This window comes from Alosa pseudoharengus, unplaced genomic scaffold, assembly GCF_046254945.1.
Source record: "Alosa pseudoharengus isolate Yale_2024_CS ecotype anadromous, Long Island Sound unplaced genomic scaffold, YU_APseudo_1.1 YU_APseudo_1.1_scf_20, whole genome shotgun sequence".
In the NCBI taxonomy this organism is placed as follows: Eukaryota; Metazoa; Chordata; class Actinopteri; order Clupeiformes; family Clupeidae; genus Alosa; species Alosa pseudoharengus.
The window spans coordinates 31,408,250-31,430,903 of record NW_027468664.1 but is presented as its reverse complement, the minus strand read 5'-3'; the positions used below and the strand labels follow the sequence as shown (position 1 = coordinate 31,430,903).

The 22,654-nt window shown below is 43.0% G+C and overlaps 2 protein-coding genes across 2 annotated transcripts in view; both read right to left on the bottom strand.

The window, feature by feature from the left end:
- Positions 1-5,639, bottom strand: part of mpped1 (metallophosphoesterase domain containing 1) — a 40,083-nt gene extending 34,444 nt beyond the window's left edge. The window contains exons 1-2 of the mRNA XM_076297447.1: positions 5,464-5,639; positions 4,061-4,242 (exon numbers count right to left, since the gene is read on the bottom strand). Coding sequence (XP_076153562.1) covers positions 4,061-4,242; positions 5,464-5,639 — 358 coding nt within the window. The remainder of the gene's footprint in view (positions 1-4,060; positions 4,243-5,463) is intronic.
- Positions 5,640-14,003: 8,364 nt separating this feature from the next.
- scube1 (signal peptide, CUB domain, EGF-like 1) overlaps positions 14,004-22,654 on the bottom strand; it is a 100,368-nt gene continuing 91,717 nt past the window's right edge. The window contains exons 14-22 of the mRNA XM_076297223.1: positions 19,451-19,588; positions 18,983-19,186; positions 17,373-17,534; positions 16,840-17,007; positions 15,727-15,888; positions 15,272-15,469; positions 14,674-14,826; positions 14,470-14,549; positions 14,004-14,225 (exon numbers count right to left, since the gene is read on the bottom strand). Of these exons, the coding sequence (XP_076153338.1) occupies positions 14,073-14,225; positions 14,470-14,549; positions 14,674-14,826; positions 15,272-15,469; positions 15,727-15,888; positions 16,840-17,007; positions 17,373-17,534; positions 18,983-19,186; positions 19,451-19,588 (1,418 nt within the window). The 3' untranslated portion in view covers positions 14,004-14,072. The remainder of the gene's footprint in view (positions 14,226-14,469; positions 14,550-14,673; positions 14,827-15,271; positions 15,470-15,726; positions 15,889-16,839; positions 17,008-17,372; positions 17,535-18,982; positions 19,187-19,450; positions 19,589-22,654) is intronic.

The window sequence follows — 22,654 nt, the reverse complement described above, 5'->3', positions numbered from 1 at the left end:
ACAGACTGAGATAACAGCTGAGGGACAAGAAAAAAAGATGCAAAGGAAGAGAAGAGAAAAGTAAAGGAAGTCAAAAAAAGAGAGTGAGAGGAAAGAGATCGTGCCTCTCTTGGTGCCCACCTCAACTATGGCATGGGAGGCAGGGGGTCATGCATTATTCAGACGGAGCAGTGGACGCAATGAGAGCCCTCCAAACAAAGTGGACCAGAGCTGCTGAACTGCCTGACCCATGAGAGGCAGACGGGGGAGAGAGAGAGAGAGAGAGAGAGAGAGAGAGAGAGAGAGAGAGATTAGGAAATCAACAGAACAAAAAAAGAGTGAGGAGATGAGGAGAGGGAGGGAGAAAGAGAGAAAGAAAGGAAGGAAAGAAAGGAGAGAAAAAGAAACCACTGAACTTCACCAGTGAAACAGTACTCCTGACCCCAACTCTTACAGTGCCTTCGCCTCCCCTCCCCTCTCCTCCCCTCTCTTCCCCTCCCCTCCTCTCCTCCCCTCTCCTCCCCTCTCTTCCCCTCCCCTCCTCTCCTCCCCTCTCTTCCCCTCCCCTCCGCTCTTGTCCCCTGCTGCTCGGGGAGATCCATATTTAACGAGGACGCACAGAACATCTAGTGCCCGCTTCATTCTCCAGTCCACACACACTCAACGAAGATGGATACAATGGGCAGAGACACACACACATACACAAAATTCCTTCTCTCTCTCTCTCACACACACACACACACACACACACACACACACACACACACACACACACACACACACACACAATAAAATTGTAAAGGTAGTCTGCTGACTCATTAAGAGTCCTACAGCTCCAACCCAGCCCAGTCTGACAGCTGCCAGGTCCTAGAATATACTGAGTGCTCATGGGCAGTATGTCTGCCAGGGCCTGCAGTGAGTTATATTAGCAGACCTGGCTATATGACATAGCTTAAGAACCATCTGCCTTTCACAGGAGGAAAAAAACCCCCTACTTAGCCCTGCTTTTTAAAGCACCAACTAAAAGCTCCATTCACACACACTTGTACCTGTTGACTTGTCAAGCACGTCTATGATAGACCAACACTGCCTGACTCTCAGGATATTTGTATGGGCTCTGCGTATGCATCCGTATGTGCTTAACTATATGCTGCGTTGTGAAGCACCAGGTGAGTGGCGTTCAACAGCCCTCCATTTTCAGCGCTTGACTGGGGCACCTGGAATGTCGGAGCAGTTAGCCTCGGGCACAACGAGTACCTGGATGGATCCGTCTAAATGGAACATGCTTATCTCCGAGCACAGTCGGAGTCAGACTGGGCTTGTGTTGGTATTCCTCACTAAATGAGATGCTTGTTATCACTGTTTAGGTAACACCTGCCAAAGTTCACAAACACATTAAAAGCAACAGAAATTGCATTCTGCTTAAGTGATTACCCTGAAGCAAACTACCAAACCAAACCATTTTGGATATTTTTCAGGCCGGCACTTAACACTTAAAACCTCCCCATTCTGGGAAGTTCCTATTCTATTGCAACTGATATAGCTGAGCGTATATACAGGCTTATTACTATGTAATTGATATGTAATAAACATGTCAATACTGGAACAACATGTCATAGTGACTTGGATTGAAACAGAAGGACTTCATTGTGTGTTTGGTTATGCGAATAATTGCAAATTGGTGTTTCACTTTCATTTAAACGGTCCCTGATACAGACCCGTTCCATGATAACAAACATAGACTTTTATACAGAAATTGACTAGATCAATGTTTTCTTCTTTTTTCTATAGTTATATTTTCTATAGTTCTATAGATACTTCTATAGTTATTTTTTGTTCCATTCTACTTTAAAAGGAGAAATCCGGGGGCATGAACGTGGGGGCTCACATACATGCCCCCAGTGTAGCTGCCTGGCTACTTTAGCTGTTGGAACTAGCAACTGGAGCTAGGTAAAACCGGTTGTTTTCCTTGAGAAATGGAGATCTATGTGAAAAATCACCAGATTGCTCCTTTAAGGTCATTTTTATTTTTTTAATTTATCTATTTGGTAATTTTATATATAAAACATATATTTACGGTAAGATTTCCATTATCTGTTTCCTTCTGACACAAACAAAGCATCCTATACTCCTTCGCTCCACGGCGCTATCTCTGTATCCGAGGAAAGCGAGGCAGGATGTTCTCTGTGCCAGAAGCGGAACACCTGATTGAACCCCAATGGTCTCCAGAGGCCGTGGAGTCACCAGGGGTGGATGAGGATCGGCGCCTGCCCTGCCTGAGGAGCCTCTTCCTGGGCACAGGTCCCTGCCATCCTCCTCCTGCCCCCCCTCCTCTACCTGCCTCTTTCACTGCCCCAGTGGTACTAACTAAAGCCTGGGCACCTGCCAGCCACCTGCCTGCTACCCACATCAGAGAGGCGAAGGAGAGGGGGAGAGGAGAGGAGAGGAGGAGGAGGAGGAGAGAGGAGGACAGAGAGAAGAGATTGAGTGAAGAAGGAGCTGGCATGCTGTGCGGGAGAGGGGAGGTGAGGGTGGGGAAGGCAGGGGGAGGAGGAGAGGAGGACAGAGAGAGAGGGAGAGGGAAGGAGCTGGCAAGGTGTGTTGGGAGGACGGAGTGGTGTGGAGCCGTCTCTGAGTGAAGGGTGTGGGGGAGAGGAAACAGGGGAGAGACATAAATAACATGTTTGCTGATGGTGTGTGTGTGTGTGTTTGTGTTGCACATGCACCAATGTATCACTGTCTCTATGTGTCAGAAGATGTACAAAAGTACTGTATGTCTGAATGTATACGTGTATGTTTGTGTGTGTGTGTGTGTGTGTGTTTATGAAAGAGTTGCAGGGTAAGTAAAAAGTAAATCATGAGTATCTCTGAGGAGCAGAGCAGAATAAATAAGAGCAGTGTGTGTGACGCGGGCACACACACAGAAAGAGAGAGACAGAGAGAGAGAGAGAGAGAGAGAGAGAGAGAGAGAGAGAGAGAGAGAGAAATGCAAAGAGACACCAAAAGAGAAGGAGAAGAATTCAAGGTTATAAATATTTATAGAGATTTAAAAGAGAACTGAACTGCGGGAGAGATAGAGGGAGAGAGGGAGTGTGTGAAAGAGAGACATACATACAGACAAACAAAGAGAGTGAGAGAGAGCAAGTGAGAGGGAGAGAAAGAGAGAAAGAAGGAGAGAGAGACCCACAATTGCTGGCCTTAAAGCAAGAGAAAAATACTTTTTGGGTCCAAATGTATCCTGTGGTCTGTCCTCTGTGTAAGTTTATAGTGCTTGTCTGCCTGCCTACACACACACACACACACACACACACACACACACACACACAACATGACCCCCACTACTGTCTTACCTTGGGGAGAGGAAGAGTCCCTTTCCCCACTCTTCTCTCTACATTCTTTCACTGGCCCTCAATCTCTTTTTTCACTCACCATATCTGTCTCTCTTACACATTTTTTCCCAGTGTTTGTGTCTCTTGGGTTTCCTGTTCACCTGCACAGCCACTGCACTTGTTTCTTTGTGTCCTTCCCTCTCCTCTCTCTCAGACGACAGCACTGGCACACGCTCTACACAGCAGAGCATGGCCAACCATACTATACCTCTGCCCACAGCTGCAAGGGGACATTACTGTGGCACTTTCTGATTTAACTCAGGTATGTTTGTGTGTGCATCTGCGTGTGTGTGTGTGTGTGTGTGTGTGTGTGTGTGTGTGTGTGTGTGTGTGTGTGTGTGTGTGTGTGTGTGTGTGTGTGTGTGTGTGTGTGTGTGTGTGTTTGTGTGTGTGTGTGTTTGTGTTTGTGTTTGTGTGTGTGTGTGTCTGCAATCTAAGCTATTGTGTTTTCTCATTATAAGCTACATGATTTTGTGTACGTGTGTATTCATGTGGGTGTATGCCCATGTGTGTGTATAGGTCAGTGGTAAAGCCTGAGTTCAGATGATGATTCTGAATTTTTGCTTTCGCATCGATTGTTGCTGCTTGCACTATTTTCTTTTGCTATGCACCCAATAAGGTCAATCAGATTTCAGTGAAATACTTAACTGTGTTACTGCATTAGAAATACTGTCAAAGAGACATGCTCTTACCAAGCCAGTCGTTGAACTTCTTGACCTCACTGGGCAGGCCCAGCTCAGTGAAGTCTCCGGCGTGGATGAACACGTCACCGTAGGGCATGTGGATGGCGTCCGTGCGTGAGTGTGTGTCCGAGATGCACACAAAGCGCGTGTAACCAGGCGGTTTGGGGGTGTCATGTGGCAAAGGATCCACCCTGAGACAGAGTGATAGAGAGAGGGAGAGAGAGGGGGGGAGAGAGAGACAGTCAGACAATGGAAGACATAGACAGACACAAGGTAAAGCAGATAGACAAAGAGAAGGACAGACAGGAAGACAAACAGAGAAAAGTCAAAAGTCAAAGAAAAGTCACCACCAGATATAAAAGGAGAAAGAGAGAGAGAGATGAAGTGGGTGCAGAGAGGAGGGACATAGAGTTATCTTTGGTAACCATTCCAAAAAGTTATTTTGAAGTATCTTATGAAAAACAGATCTAAAAAAAAATAACTCATGAAAAAAAAAGACACAGAACTAGAAGAAGCCCCGAGCAGAAACTGAACAAGATGAACGCCGGTGACAACGGAGAGGTAAAACCATAGACAAAGGCCCAGTGGGAATCGGGAGCAGGGCAACCCACTGTAGCACGCGCGCAAAAGCAGCCACCACAGCAGCGACGGCGAGAGAGGCAGCGGCGTCGCCGTGTCTCCAGGGGGAGAGGGGGGACTTTTGAATAAGAGTGGCCCACTTTAGAGCTCCTCCTGCTGGGTCATTCAGCCCTCGCGCGCTGCCTGCCTGCCTGCTCGGCTGGTTCTCGCGGCAGCGTATACCTGCTCTAGGCACGGAAGATACAAAGGAGCGCGCGGCTCCACGTACAACATGGTGGAGCATGAGTCATAAAGACAGAGGGAAAACACAAGGGAAAACAGAGAGAGAAATAGAGAGAGAGAGAGAGAGAGAGAGAGACGAGACGAGACAAGACAATATGGGTTAGGATGAGATGCAGAGGAGAGAATGTGAGACAGAACAATAGAAAAAAAAAAGAAAAGGTGACAAAAGGAAATGAAAGGAAAAAGATAAGAAGAGGACAGGAAGGAAAGGGGAAAAGAAAGGAAAAATAGTCCAACAAAGAGAAAGACAGATGAAACAAAGACTAAAATAAAGTTTCAGAGTTAGGAAAGAACACCACAAAGAATGGAAGATATGGAGGAGAGAAAGAAAAAAACTTCAAAAGGAAGAAAGAAAGAAATTTAAAAAGAAGGGAGGGGGAGAAAGACAGGAAAACCAAAAGTAAGAGAAAGAAAGAAAGAAAGAAAGAAAGAAAGAAAGAAGAAAGAAAGAAAGAGGAAGGTGTTTGTAGTGAGGACTGACAGGTTTAAAAGAGCAGAAAAGAGCAGAAAAGAGAAGAAAAGAGAGCCCTCAGGCTGTCGCTCCATCTCACATGTGGACGTGCGGTGGCTGGAAGCGGCCCTGGTTGATGTTGTAGAAGGTGAAGGCCTGGGTGGGGTTGGAGCTGTACTCGTCCACCTCCACCACCCCGCGCGCTGCTCCACCTCTCTGCTGCTGCTGCTGCTGCTGCCGTCGCGCCGCCATGATCTCTGACAGAGTGAACGCCATGGCAACGCCCGGCGCCGGGGCGACCGATGACGGGGCGCTGGAGGGCGTGTCTGCTGCCTTGCGGAGCAAGGCGGAGCAAGGGTAGCGCTGGCTGCTGGCCTGGGATTGGGGGTCAGTTGAGCCGGGGGCCGCGTCTGAGGGGCTCCAGGCCCAGGGAGGCCCCTTGTCCTCAGTGTCTTGCCCGCCTTGCTGGCACCCGGCTGGGACGCGTTGATTGCATCCTGCCCCTGCTCTTCCTCCTCCAAAATACTCACTGGGCACCTGTCGGAGGGGGACAGTGGAAATACTTGTCTAGGGCCGGAGCTGTCAGCCGTGTTTCAAAATTAATTCAGTGCATGCTCTGAGCTTTGATTATCAAAACAGCCATAGTCACATTATGTGCATTTGAAACCACAAAAATCATTAAAATACAAAAATCACAAAAGTCATCACAATACACTAGTTTTAGCATTGTCATATTGTAATACATTATCTCTGGCACAATGCCCCCATTAGTGCACTGCATTTTCATGAAATACAGTATATCCTACAAAAAGCATCCAACAAGTCCTTGATGTAAGTCAAATGTGTATAATTGCACTTATATTAACAGTGAACATGAAGATGAACAGTTGAAGAGTGAAAATGCAGGTTTATTACAGTTATTGAAAATATTCCTTCACCTTTCTTCTCATATAAAACTTCAGTCTTCTCACTCTCCTCAGCCGCTATAATTGCACAAGAGCAGAACTGCTGTAGCCTACTATCTCACAACACATTTATTAAATTACATCATTTCTATGACATTAATTAAATACATATGTTTTTAATGTTTGCTTACAATTTGCTGTTGGATTCTCAGGAACATATTACACAAATGTATTATATTATACAAACATAATACCTTGACATAACTTCTATATGCAACATGGCACCCTGTCGAAACTGAAACTGCTATCTAAAAAGTATTTAAATAGACCAACTCAGAACCAGTTCACTAGTTTGAGAAATTTCTGTAATGAGACAATGATATATGTTGAAAAACTGGCTGTTGAACCTTATACTGATTATCAAATAGAGAATAGCTATTTTATCACGCAAGAAAAAGGATGACAGTAATAGCAATTTTGGCCCATTTAATATTATGGTGGACGTCCTCTATTTTGAGGCGAAAAAACAATTTGGAACTTAAATGACACAGCATACGACGTTTTAAAAACGTTAATATACCTTTTCATGAACTTCGTAAGGATATGACAACTTGCTGCCACACTCCTAGTGTTAACTACAAAGGATTAGTGCTAGTACAGACCTACAGACCTAGAGTATGGTCAACTCCATGCGCTCCAAATTAAACCTTCCGACCGAAACTCCGACTGACAGCACTGTTTTGATGTGAAATGCTGCCCAGTTACACAAGTGCCTTGTCCTATCTCAATTGCTGGAATGAATCAGTTAAGTTGTTAATTTCACTGAACATACACAATGTGTGGATGTTATCCGATAACGTAAACTATCTACTGAAATACAAAATATGAGACGCAGCCCCTACGCACTCAATCAGGGATGCATCCCAGCAAGCTCTCGCTGCAGTCGCGAAGAAGAAAAACAACCAACCTGGACTGGTTGAGCCTCCCAGCTGAGACGTCAGATGGGGATTCGTGGTAACGGAGATTTTCCGGTGATCTCTAGGCCTATCCGCTTCAAAAATCAATGGGGGAAATGAGAGAGGTCAGAAATGTGAGACTGCCGCTCGCGAGTCGCGCTTGTTGGTTTGAACGGGCTCCGCGTGGTGCCCCGGTTTGTGTTTCGCTGTGCACTCGCTGAGACACTCCCCCTTATTGGCGCTCTCGTAGCCTACTCTGGATCTTTCTAGCTCCTTCAGCGCAGCGCAGCGCACGCAGGGAAATGGAACGATCAGAAGCTGGCCAAGGGGGGCTAGGGGTTTTTGATTATTTGAGGGAGATGGCGCTCTTTGATGTAGAGAGCACTGTCATTGTCGAAGAAATTAGTGTTCGAATTGTGAAGATTCCCCCAAGCCTACTTTAGGATACAGTTTCTTATCACACTAATCTCTCACTACAAATCCAATGTGGACCGTTTTATTTTCATCAATCCATCCTTATTTCATATAAATTCATTATAATTGTCAGTAATATGACACTATTTTTTTCGGGCTGTAATGGTGAATGTTTCATTATATTATAAATGTAATTGTTAGTGCTGGTAGTCGAACAACCGCATTTTTAGGCGAGATTATACGAGTTTCCTCTGCTGTGCGTATGATTCTTCGATATACATGTTAAATAGCCCCACAAATGAAACCTTGGCTACATTTTGAGACAGCAACTGCAATGAGCGCCTCTTGAAGGGTAGATGGAAAACTTCCTGTGCTCTATTGAGATGGTGAGTTTTAAACACGCTCCCAGGTCACCATGTAGATTCATGGCAAAGGTCGACACTTTGCTCAGTCTCTTTTCAGGGAAATATGAATTCTGATTATTTAATAGATATTGCCTTTTACCACGCAGCTTATCTTCATTTTTGTTTCCTATTGCAGTGATTTTTTAAAAAAAAGTTAAACACCAAGGCAATCAATTTCTCACAAGTTATCGTAATAAACGCTCAATAACAGGTAGGCCTAGCTCTAATTAATCTTGAAGATATATACAATAATACCGTATGAATGATAATAGTAAGTAATGCTCTCTGTAGCACCCGTTGGCTATCCTCAGGCATTTTAAGAGTAAACACGGCCGGTGGCATTGCACTCATATCCTTCCCAGAGAGCCGCGCGTGGCTACGCACCGAATTTAGAACTGGCAGCTTTTTGGGAGAGGCTAGCCAAGCATGCTCTTCCTTTGATTACTGTAGACTGTACAGAAGAACTGACTTGAAGTTGGAGTGTGTGCTATGGTGGAACCGAGGCAGTGTAAAGAGCTACATTTCAAACTAAATTATTTTGGTAAATGGTTTTGATTAGACTGTATCTGAAAGAAGAGTAAAATCTCAAAGGGACAGCTGTGTGGTTGAGAACCGGTTTTCACACAACCTATGGTTATTTAATAGCTGCTTTATTTCTCGCCATCGCATTTGAACACGTATGCGCATTGAGGTGAAACTCAACGGGTGACGGGTGTACCCTTGTGGAGATTCTAAGAAATTCAGCGAATGAAACCTGACTATAACACTAGGTGGCAGTGAAGCTATATATAAACTACCTTGTATTCAGATAACATGGTAAGGGTAGTGAAGTCCTGTTAGAATACCACTGACTCGAGCAAACAGCTGTGGTCCAGTCAGCTACAGTAATATTGCAACAGAATACTAAGATAGATGAGTACACAGACTTTAGGAATGTCTTAGAGAGACACCATTTCGGCCAACAGACTAATCAGAGACATTGTGTTTAGGCTACAATGCTGCCGCCTCATCCTTGTTTGGTTAAAGTGGTATTCTGTAATGATGATGGTTTAATTCCCTCTAGGACATTTCCTTTATAAATAGGCTATGCCTCTGTCCAGCATTGCATTAGTTACTGCTGCTAAAATTTGGTGTCTAAGTTAAATAACCTTATGCTTATTCCAAAATCTTCTCAGTTGAAAGTGTGACTGATGACATTCTGATTATAAATAAATCTTTATCTCATGATTAATTAACCATAAGCATAAACGTTGTACGTTCACATAAATTTAACTTTCAATACTGCCTCATCATCTGGCTCTGACCTCCATTTTCTTTGCTGGACAGTGAAGGCACACAGACACAAACACACAGACCAAGTGCAACAGCTCCAGTTTTCGTATGATTTATTATTAAAGTGAGACCTTAACAATAGTTTCTTTTTCCTTTGTTGACACTCTCTGCCACTTGTTTGTGGGGAAATAGGAGAATGGGGATGACACACACACACACAAACACACACACACACACAAACACATCACATGGCCGACTGACGTTTTATCTTTTGTTGTTTCCTCTACATGAACATCATAAAATGCATTGGTGTGGAAAGCATTAGTATACACTGTCATATCTATACAGTGGGCCTCTCTCTCTTTCTTCTCTTTTTCTCTATCCCTCCTTCTCTTTCACACTTCTGAATAACAAAACAATGAAAACAGTGTTTGGGAGAGTCGTGTGAGTCTCTCGTTCCTTTACAACTTGTTTCCCCTCTAACATGGTAAATATTAATTTACTATTTAAAATAAAAATAAAAGAAAAACAAAACAAAAAAAAGATGCCAACATTTTTACATCATTTACACATTAGTAATGATAAAGCTTAGAAAGTCACCAGCAGCAACCTTAATTGTTCCTCTCAGCTTAAAGGAATACCGTCACACCGGTGTGACGGGAATGTTGGGAAATGAACGTTCTAAAGAATATCTGGGTTCATTTAGAGCCATATCTGGGTTCATCAACAGAGTTTTAGAACCTTCAATTGTTGGGGAACGGAATCTTATGTTAGAATGTTCAAAAACCTTCACCTTTAAGGGTTAAAGGGCGGTAACGGAACATGTCTTTATCTATGTCTTTAAAGGGCGGTAACGGAACATATCTATGTCTTTGTGTCTCATTTTGTCTCTCTCTTCTCTGTGTGCACATGGTTCATTTCTGAATGCTGTGTATGAATTACATGCTAGGATTTTTGTTACACGTGTGTGTGTGTGTGTGTAAGGGGAATATTCTGAATGCTTGGGCTTCTTTTTAATAACACATCTCATACATTCTTGATCTATTGTCAGAGTACAAAGAGATATGGATAGCCATTCTTTCCCAAACAGATATATAATCAAATGCACAAAAACTCAAAAGAAACTAAACACACACACACACACACACACACACACACACACACACACACACAAACACACACACACACAAACGCCAACAAAATCAAATCAAAAGACAGTACAAACTAACAGACAGATGGATACCCAGACGGACAGACAACCACACAGCGTGACAGTCCAGATGCTATGAAAGCTTCTGCATGCGTCTTTGTATGAAGAGGCCATAGCTAAGTTTTGCATAACCAGGTGAGGGAGCTGATGACAGGTTGGGGGGTCGGGGGGGAGGCACCTGTTTGCTGTTAGTCTGCTACTCTTTGGTTTTGGGATGGAGGGTCCTTTTCACTCTTCCTCTAATTCTATCTCTCTTTCTCTCTGTCTGTTTTTCTCTCTCCCTCTGTTTCTCAGGCTGAATACTGGGCAGAGTGGAGTTTACACAGTCCCCACTGAGACTCTAGTGGCGGCAGAGCTAGCTGCAGGAATGCTTGCAATAATAAGTGCTTATTTGAACAGAAAAAAAAAGAAAGCAGAAAAAAATATTGTCGAAAAAAAAAAATTGAGATGGCCTTTCCATGATATTTCACCACCATTTCACTGAATCACTTTTCAGCATGTCCTCTCCTCTCTCTCTCTCACTCACTCCTGTCCAGTCCAAAAACACCTCAAGAGGAATGGACAGACCACTGGAGGATGCCTTTATTGTTAACAGGGTTTGGGGGGTTGTTTCAAGCTTAGCTCATGGATGTGTCATCTGTATTTTTAAGGGACTGCTCACGCTCCTTGGTAAGGCCAAGGCATACTTCCCTCCCTCCTTGGGGGATAGTGTTATCTGCCTCCTAAATGAACCGCCGAAACACACACACACACACACACACACACACACACACTCATTGTTCCGCAGTGCCACAACCTCTGTGTTTTTAATCACACAATGCCTAGGGAGAGTTCAAGCAGCCCAGAGAGGAGTTTTTCATGCGCTCAACCAACTATGTGGGGAAGTGAAGAATGTTAAAAGGGATATTGAGACAACATTAAATAATGCTCTCCAGAGGAAAATGAAAACTATGTAGGAAATCTCTCCGAGTACCGTCTTCTCTAATGCAGCTTGAGTTTGTCAGTTTTTTTTTCTCATTGCAACTGGATTATCGCAGATCTACCAGGTCAACAAAAAAGGACTACAGCACCTACAGTATTTTGGCTTCTTTCTACACATAGTATATCCTTTTCTCCTCTATCTGAAATGTGTTCTCTCTCTCTCTCTCTCTCTCTCTCTCTCTCTCTCTCTGGGTGATATACATCAACTAACTGCATTGCAAAACTTCAAAAGTCATCAATGAACCACTCCTAAACTAGCCGACAGTTATCTCATACATGTCCATATACACTATAGTCTAAATCTTTCTCTAGCACACACCACATAAACAACACATACACACACACAAATACACACACACACACACACACACACACACACACACACACACACACACACACACACACACACACACACACACAAAAAATCCCATTAAATACATTCTAAGGATAAGTGTACTGTATGTAGCATTACTTGTTAGTTAACTATATATTTATAAACCTCTTGACTCCATCCTATCCACCATAGCCCTGATTCCTTGTACCTTTTATTCCATCACAAAATAGTTGGGTTTATTACAGGTTTGGCTGATTAAAGATCAGCAATGGGGGTACCAAAAATATATGGGAGATGACATGATATATAGTCTGGAGTCGATAGTCGATAGCCAATTAGGAGGATGTCATGATGAGGCCGTGACAGCTTGTCTTTGTGCCCAGCACAAAGCCGTTCCATGTTAGGTTAGAGTTTAGTTCTTGTGGGAATATGTGAACTCTCTTCAATCAGAGTCCATGACTTTTGCCTCACTTCTAATGGTATTACACAGCCACAAGTACTCCCATCAGTAATAAGTCCAGGTCAACAACTTCTGCCCTTTTGAAAATGGAACTCTGCTCTCAAGAAAAACACAAAGGCTAAAGATACACAGAGCGTCTACCCTCATAAACTCCACTGGATTGCAAATATTCTGGGCAAGGTGATCATGTTCTTGAGACAAACAAGCAAACAAAACAAAAGAAATCTCCATTGCAAACAAATAACAGACTCTCTTAGGAATACTATGTCCACTGACCATCCAACATTCAGTGCCATTCTCTCGCTTCTCGTCCTCGCTAAGTGAAAAGATTGGGCTGGATATAAATCTACGGTAGTTTGGACTAACTGTATACGTGTATAAATGGAAGAAGCTTGCACTTTGTGCCATCATATGAGAAACTTTACACTAAAAGTCTTTCTTTCTCTCTGGCAGCTAACAAGCTAGCTTGCTGTACAGAATGGTGAAATGGTGCAAATTCAAAACTGGCACTATTCCACTGCTGATATATATCTTCCCTTCAATTGACGATCATTCAGACAAAAGTTCACAAAAGATTACAGAGGTAATTTTCACTCTCAGGACTGAGTCATTCAGAGGTGAGGAAAAAAGGAAGATTATTACTTTCTTTCTTTATTTCTTTCTTTCTTTCTTTCTTTTTTTCTTTCTGTTTTTATTTATCTTCCTTCCTTCTTCACTTGTTTCTTTCTGTCAAAGGAATCTAATACTGAGTACCGTGAGAATATGGGTAGTTTTTTTTCTTCTTTTTTTTCTTTCAAACCAACAAAACCAAGATGAAACATTTCTATACAACAAAAACATAAGGAAAAACTTAGAATTTCTTTCTACAGTTTACAATATAAAATTCAAGTGCAATTGAAGTTCCAAATATTAGCTACATAACATACATTTCTATCGTAACCTCTGTTACTTGCAGGTAGTTTTTTTTTATTATCTTGTTATATAGTTTAAAATCTACTATATAGACTTTCACTTTCTTTGTCTTTCATAATGTGAGCACAGCACAAGCTGAATTAGTTCAGGGTCTCATAAAAGGTTCACTTTACCCATCTTACAATGGCTGAAAAACTTTTAAGCGCACCAAACATTTTACATCCTCTATCTCTCGTGCATGTTAGGGGCCATAGGAAGAAAATCAAAGAAAAAAATAGCCGGCAAGATATATTGTATGTGAATATGAATGTACTAGCATACCTTAGATATGCAGTTATAAATTCATACATATTCACATACACACACACACACCAAACACGCACACACACACACCCACACACACACACACACACACACACACACAAATACATTCACAGACACATTTGCATATTCTCTCTCTCTCTCTCTCTCTCTCTCTCTCTCTCTCTCTCTCACACACACACACACACACACACACACACATACACATTTATATCAAACATCCATGATGTGGGGTTTTGCTAGTAATAGCACATATAAATATTTTAAAAATGATAAACTAATAAATGAAATCAAATAAAACAAACAAAAACATGAAATCAAATAAAACAAACAAAGACGAACTTATCAAAAAAAGAAAGAGTTTAAAGTCAAAACAAGGACTTTAAATGTCTAGGGGTGTTCAGTCTTTTTCCTTTACGTATCATGTGGAATTGTGGAAGCTACAGCTAGCGAGCAAAAACAATAGGGGGCAGTAGAGAGCGTGAAAGGGGCACATTTAGATGTGCAGGGCGGTTCAAGGACCTGGAGTGATCTGGGGACCTATTTGTACGGTCGGAGGAACCTTGACACCTTGGAGCGGAGGAACTTGATGAAAGAACGTGGGAACATTTCTTTGGACTCCTGAACGGTGTACTTGAAGTAGTTGTGGGGGTGAGCCAACACGTCGAACAGCGCCTTGATTAGTTTTTTGTCCTGGGGGAGGAAGCAAAATACCAGACATGGGTCACATGCTTGGACGAGCACGCTGTAACCAAACCTTCACAAGAACTTGCACTCACAATCACGCTAAGACTGATTGCAATGAAGTCATTCTGAATACAAACAAAATAAATACATGACTAAACTCATAAGGGAGAGGTGTAACTAGTTTGTCACATTAGTATCACGTCATCATTAATTAGGTCACTATAGCACTGTTTATTGAGAGGAGACTCACTTTCAGTATCTCCTGATGATTCTCTGAGGCATAGAGTCGACCGTCACGGACAATGTCCTCAATAAGTTGCTGGTAGTCCTCTAAAAAACACAGCAGGGTAAGTTCTTGTAAATAACATACATTTATTTGTTTGTTTGTTTATGTGGTGGGTACACAAAAGTAGATGCTTTAAGTTTTCAATTGTGTCTGGGAGTGGAGTCTGACCATCGTAGGTCACGTAGGGCACTTGGAAGCCTTTGCCGCTGTTGCCCTCGTTGGACTTGAACTGGATCCACAGCTTGCGGGAGCGCGAGGTGAAGGCGATGGGCCGCTCATACGTCTGGCACGTCTCATAGGTGGTGATAGAGGTGGGCAGGGCTGAAGGGGAAAGGGAGGAGTTTACTGCATATAGACCTTTTGTACTGCATAAACAAACATGTGCCTTCCTAAGGCATTTCCTGTGGTACAGAAAACGTTTTGTAATGCATTACGCTAAAATCTGATTTATTTTCAATTCTGCATTGGTTTTGAACATTTCAACCGGAAATCAGATTGAATGGGTCTATACTGAAGGGATGCCTGCTGAAAGTGGTTTATTTTCTTTCTACCTTTTTGTCCTTTTGGATTACATACATGCAAATTGGACTGAACACAGATTTCCAGTGTGAGTGATAAAACCTCCTATCTCAGTTGAACACATGTTCTTAGTTTTGTTTATTTATTCTGAAGCAGGGCATTCACTAAGAGCCTCACATACAGTAAATGTAAACAAAATAGGTAATTGATAAATGCTAAATTGACAGATTGCCTCAGGTCATCATACCGCTCTTTCTCATGACAAGCACGTCTCCACACTCATCCTCGATGGGAAGGAAGATCTCGGGCACGACTATAAGGATGCGTCTCTTGTTGGGCGGGTTGATGGTCCAGATACAGTCCACGTTGGATGGATAGTCGCCGGGGTAGTTGGGAGACTCAATGTAGCCCATGAGCTCCCCCAGCTCTCCACCACACATCTGATCTGAGGAGACCCAAAGAGAGAGAGAACCAGAGAGAGAGAGGGAGAGAGAGAGAAAGACAGAGAGAGATAGAGAGAGAGAGTGAGCACTCCTGAAGGACTCACTGTGCAACCTCACCATCTTAACAGATATTTATCATTCGATATGCAGTCACAAATTTACTTTCCTTTATTTTCAAGTTCAACATGCCTGGACTTTCTTGGTGTTTTTGCACTGGTAAGCACACATATATGAACTCTATCTGAAGTTATTTTCTTACTTTTGCAGTGAGACACGTTGGTGGCGCCATCAAAGTCGGTGGTGGTGTTCCCAGGGCAGTTGATACAGTAGTTCTGGCCGAACTCGGACTGGTAGGTCCCCACCGGGCAGCGGATACAGCGGTGCGTTGTGGAGTTGTAATGGTGTCCAGGAGCACAGTGAACTAATACAAACACAGATGACAGAAGCATTTCAAAACATGCCACTTGCACCAGTGGTCACTGGACTAGAGTACTTGATCAGTGAGATGGATTACTGAGGTGGTCTAAACTGTAACTTTAATTCACTGAACTATTTCAGTGGACAAACTGACATCTAATTTTGGCATGCAGTGTGTTTCTTTCAGTCTACAGTCAATCAAATCAAATACCCACTAAAATGTTTTCCTAGTCACCTGTGTCAATGATAACTAGCACAAGCTAGCCCAAGCTAGATGAAGTGTGACTTACCTTGATGTGCTGAACTTCAATATTTATTTGAACTACTCTAGTGGAGGAATTGACCACCTAATTCTGACATATGGTGTGTTTCTTGCTGCTGCAGTCAACAACGTAAAATTGAGTGTGTTTAGCCTCATCCATCCAGCACAAATCACAAAATGGCGGTGTATTCAAAACAAGCCCAGCCCAGTGCTATATAATAATGAGTCAGGACACCGTGAAGTATCTCATGTTAAAGGAACCGTATGTAAGAAATGTAATTCAATTAATCATAAAATGGCCCTGATTTGTCACTAGACATTAGGAAATCATGCTAATTTCAAATACTTATATCACTGACAACAGTAGTCCGGCAAGGATATCGTCATTTAAAAAAGTGAAGTTGCAGCCCTCAACTGATGTTGATGTTTACATATTTGTGTTTTAGCCTGATCCGCCACCTTCCACCTATCTAGTAATCACAAAGTCAGTAGTATTTCGGCATCTGGGTTGCCAGCTCTGCTCTAGTTACCACATCTGCGGTGTACACCACTCTACAGTATTTTGAAAGTGATTGTAGTAGCAGTTTTGGCCAAAATCCTACATACGGTTCCTTTAACTTGTTTACTAGATAAACTGGAACCTAACCAATTGACTTATGGGTATTGTAGTCTATTGTAGTCTGCTTCCCCTACCTTTGGCCTCGCAGTCTTTAAAGGACGTGCTGCCCGCGTGCTTGGTCATGAGGCCACCCCCACAGGGGAAGCACAGCACTCGGCCCGGCTCCGGCTGGAAGGTGCCCAGGGCACACTGCTGGCATGGCCGGAACCCGTCCGAGGAGAAATGCCCAGGGGGACACTGGCCTAAAGGGAGAGAGTGGGCACAGAGTGGGCATACCGGGGAGCAGGAGAAGGGGAGCTGAGCTTGAAAATCAGCATACATGCAACATACATAGACACATACATCATCACAATAGTGAAGTCACTGTCAACACACACACACACACACACACACATGCACACACACACACACACACACACACACACACACACACACACACACACACACACACATACACACACACACACACACACACACACACACACACACACACACACACACGCATGCATGCACACATATACACACACACACACACACATACAGGCACATACACATAAATATATCCTAGCAATCACCAACACACAGAGAAACATAAACACACACTCACCTCCACACTCAGAGACGTTCTTGGCCCCGGTGATGCCCTGTCCCTCCGTGCTGGGGCAGGGCTCACAGGACAGCTGGCCCTCCGTGTCCTGGTAGGTGCCCGGGGGACACTGGACACACTGCTCCTGCCCCCCGCTGTAGAACGTCCCCACCCCACAGCTGACTAGGAGGCCATCACACAGGGCAGTCAGTGAGTATACCAACTTCAACAACAACACATTGCATTTATATATAGAGCTTTTTCCAGACACCCAAAGCGCTGCACAGTGAAGGGCGAACACCGCTAACTACCACTAGTGTGTGCAGCACCCACCTGGGTGATGCACGGCAGCCATTAAGTGCCAGAATGCTCCCCACACACCAGCTTGAGGTGGAGAGTGAGGGAGTGAATGAAAGAGGCAATAACAATGGAGGATGATTAGGGGGCCAGATTGAACGAGCCAGATTGGGAATTTAGCCAGGACACCGGGGAACCCCCTTCTCCCTGCTCCCTAACAACATATAGAACTATACAATCCTATACTGCATCTGTGCACCTATTCTACATAGACACATACAGTACACATTAGATTATCACTGTACACTCATAGTACAAAAACATAATATACTTCATTTTGACAGTTGACTAAAAACATTTTAGGGAATCTTTTTTAAGATCTTACATGGACTTGCGCCTCCCCCAGTGAGTGAGTTCATGGTGCAGAAGGGCAATAGCAAGAGGGCAACAAGGGCAAACACTAGAGGGCGCTGTGTCGTACAACATAGATGTAGCAAGATGGGTCAAGCTGTTTTTTCAGCCAGAGCAACACAGCTCTGGAAAAGTTTACCCTCAGACTGAAGAGAAAGTTATGGCTACCCAAGATTTAAACACAAACTTAAGACCTGGCAAACCAAATATGTGACCATAATGGACTATGTGATCATGTGTAATCATAGAATAGAACAACTGAGCATTTAAAGACTCTAGAATAGAACAACTGAGCATTTAAAGACTCTGCCTTGCACCTATGTTTATTGCATTGTATGATTTCCACAGTGTGTCTTTGTCTTATTTGCTGTCTTATCTGTTGTAATCATGGTTGCACTGTCTGTTTGATGGGTGCTCACTGTACTGATCTGGGCACCAGCCTGCATGACTCTCCTGTATTCACCTGTCTTATAATGACTCGTCTGACATACTGTACCTGCTCTGCTGTCTTAGGTGCCGTCATTTTGACTGTCTACAGAACTTTGTACAATTCTCTGTGAACTGAAGCTCTGAATCTTTTTTTCCCCACTCTCTGAGTCTTTCAGGGAGAGCTTTAATTTTACATGCACTACAGACTGCCTGCACCATTTTGAAGTAGATGTTGAAGTAAATGTTTGAACAGCAGTAGTACCATATATATAGTAGTATCCTTTGCAGTTATACTCTGAATGTAAGTAGAATGACAGGATGGATGAAGCTTTATCTTTGAAGCTTTATAAAGTCTTAATAAGCCCTTGTATATTTTACCCTTGCTGTGTGTTAAAAAGCTGACCTGGCAAAATTTTTGAAACACCTGTAAACATCCAGACTACCTGTCATGAACAGAAGCATATGTAAGGGACTACATATCCCATGATTCTCACCACATTTGCCGTCTATGAGGACCTGGCCGGTGCTGCAGGACTCTGTGGCTTCTGACTGGCGCGCTGCCCGCTGTGCCACCTCATACACGGTGCCCGAGAACTGGATGTAGAACTGCTGCTTGTTAATGGACTTGCGGAGGGTACGCATGGCATTCTGCAGCCGCTGTTTGGTCTTCTCCCGCACGCAGTCTACATTACATGAGTCTGGAACACACACACGCACACAAACACACTTTTGTCTAACCATGTGTTTCCACACAAACACATATATCTGCAGACTTTGTATGGTTATGGTGCAAAACACCATGCACCATGTTCTTTATGTTCCATAGTGAGAAAAACCTATAATTAAACCTATACATTCTATTATCAGTTATTGGAGTAAGATACACACACACACACACACACACACACACACACACACACACACACACACACACACACACACACACACACACACACACACACCTGAAGCCTCCTCCTCCTTCATTTCCATTTCAAACTCGGCAGTGATGTGGGACACCTCTTTGGAAGGAGACTTGCGCCCGCGCCGCCTCTTCTTCGACGAGTCACATTTCAGGTTGACAAACGTGACCTGGCAGTCGTCTGTGCAAGGGAACTGCCCCCCTAGGACGAGGGAAGGGGGGTGGGTGGGGGGGGGAGAAGGGTAGGAAAGGAGGGTGGGGGGGTAGTAGAATGAGAGACACAAATACTTAAAAAGTTTGCACACTTTTAGAATCCTTCTTTTTTTATCTGCTTGCGGTCTTCTGAAAAAAAAGAAAAAAGAATGATTCGAAAAGTGTGCAGACCTGGGATGTGCAAAATGACCTACTTCAACTAGAATGAGTAGAATGAGAGAAACATTCTTTCCATAAAAAAATGGAGAAAGAAACATTGAACCTGAACACTGGGAACGGTGGGTCACCAGGGCTAAACGGTCGACAGAGTTTTATCTGTGGTTTTGGTATGTAACGGGCCAGAATTTGGCCTTCTGATGGAAAATGTGACATTATATTACCTCAAGGGGGGAGATTGGAAGTTTTGTGTACCTGAAGAACTGGCTACCAGGGTCGTTACTATGTGTTGACGTCAAACTATTGGTGAAAGCTTTATCTAACAGCTTAAAGGGAAAGCATTAGTCACATCATTGATGCAAGAGATTTCTTCCTTTGGAAGTCATTGATTGATGCGAAACATTTTTCCTTTGAAAGTCATTTGATAACTGATACCCCTGTCACCTAGGGCAGGGGTGACTCTATCTGGGCTATTGGACATCTTTTGGTCTTTATTAACAAACCTCCTTTGTGGTGTGTCTATTACTAGATCTCCACAGTTTGTGGTGTTTGTGAGAAGTTAAGCTGACAAGGTCAATTTAACATCCTGTTTGAGCAGCTTGTAACAATCCTTCTTAATTACAGTGCATGGAAATCTTTCAGTCTTATTATTATTATTATTATTATTACTTAAACATTATACTATACATTAAACTATATGTCTATCAACAACTTTTAAACTATTTACATTCAACTTTTCAATTAAACTATCAACATTCATTAAACTATGTATCGGCATCAATTAAACTGTCTGCTTATCAACATCCATTAAACCAGGGGTCTCCAACCTTTTTGGGAATGAGGGCGACCTGAAGACCCGAAATCATATGGAGGGCTACTCATTTGAAACAAACAGACCCTCACCCCTTTTTTGTGAGGGTAGTCCTAAATAATAGGCCCTATGTGATTTTTTCTTTTAAATTGTCAATATTGTGTAGGCCTATAAGTCTTTATATATTAAGCAACTATATTTTCATCTGATTCTTCAATACTTTAATATCAATATGCAACACTACCAACATTTTTGTTCAGTATGTTCATTTCTAAGTTTGCATGGGGAATCTAATCTTATGTTTTTAACAAACAAAAAACAAAATTTTGTGCAATTAATAATTTGTTACAATTTGTACCCAATTTATACCCACCCACCATTATGAATTCAGGGGTTGTTTAAAGGAATACGCCACCCCTAGGTGAAATTGGGTCACTCCCCGCAGTCCCTGGAGTTGGATGAGTGAGCTGAAGCGTTTTATAGCCGACCCAGCAATTGTCCTAATCTACAAACGGCCCGGCTAGCTTTAGTTTAGCGTAGTCGCTGTAATCCGGCGATTCCAGCTAGCATGTCGTTGCAAAAGTGAATCAAATAACTCAAGATTTTTTATAATTATTTCTTGTAACCTGTACATTCACATCGAGTACAAATATCAATGCAAATTAACACGAAGGGATTTACTAGACCAATTTAGATTTGGAACTATTTTCGGGCATAGCACCGGCAAAGCACCGCTGCCAGGCGCAAAAACATCACGCAGCATCTGTAAACCCTCAACTTCCAGCAATACACCAGCGTGACTACCAAGTTCTCTGCTACTAGGCTGACACTGACAGGTGGGCTTTCTCTAAGAGTTCTAATGGCGATGAATATGGAAGATTACACGATAGACGAAGATGATGACTTCAACTACCAAGATCCAAGACCCTACCTTTTCGAACCTGAGTTCACTGAAGAGGAGTTTTGGATCTGGGAAGAGAGGACGTTGCGACTAGTCAAGGCGAGTCGGATGAGAGAACGAGAGCAAACACGAACTGGTGGTGTGAGTGTGGAGTGTGCTAACCCATGCCGACTGAAATGGAGTGTTTGTGCTGTGCAGAGTGGAGTAAAATACTGCCATCGATGGTGGGCTGCGTGATGTCTTTGTGCCTGGCAGCAGTGCTTTGCCGTAGTTCCAAATCTAAATTGGTCTAGTAAATCCCTTTGTGTTAATTTGCATTGATTTTTGTACAGGTTACGAGAAATAATTATAAAAAATCTCGAGTTATTTGATTCACTTTTGCAACGACATGCTAGCTGGCATCTCCGGATTACAGCGACTATGCTAAGCTAAAGATAACCGGGCCGTTTCTAGATTAGGACAATGGCTGGGTCGGCTATAAAACGCTTTGGCTCACTCATCCAACTCTAGGGACTGCGGGGAGTGACCCAATTTCACCTAGGGGTGGCGTATTCCTTTAAGTTCTGATTTTATAGTGGACAATTCGGTTTTAACATTTCAATAGTAATCACCCACACCACCCTATTATATGAAGACTCCCTTTAAAGTTATTGCACACCTGAAATCTCTCCATGATCTGACAAAAAAGGTAATGCACAGTCCTGCTCAGTCATGCATGCCACAACATTTTCAGCGCTATTATACGGCAGTAGCCTACGGAGGAGAAAAGGCCTGTGAGCTAAAGCAATTGTTTTTCAGTCCTTGAACAATCATGCAAGAACCGTATTTGATGAACATAGAATGGCCACAGAACTTTTGCAAAGATATGCTTCAATTGGCTACACCAGACGAGCAAGTTTTTCCCCTTTTACTTTGTCTATGCGTGCAAGCAGCGTGTATGCGCTCCGCTTCCGTTGTTGTTTAAAGATTGAAACGGATTTGGAGCCAAAGGCTAAAATTTAACGCAGCTACAATTTGTAAGGTATCACCAATATCAATTTAATGTTATAGATGTATGGCTATATACATTCTTAAAATGGTTCTGGTCTAGACTTAAATATCTATTGAAAACTTCACAATGGAGGGTGTTTTTAAAGCGTGATCTGCAGACGACCTGTTGGCAATTT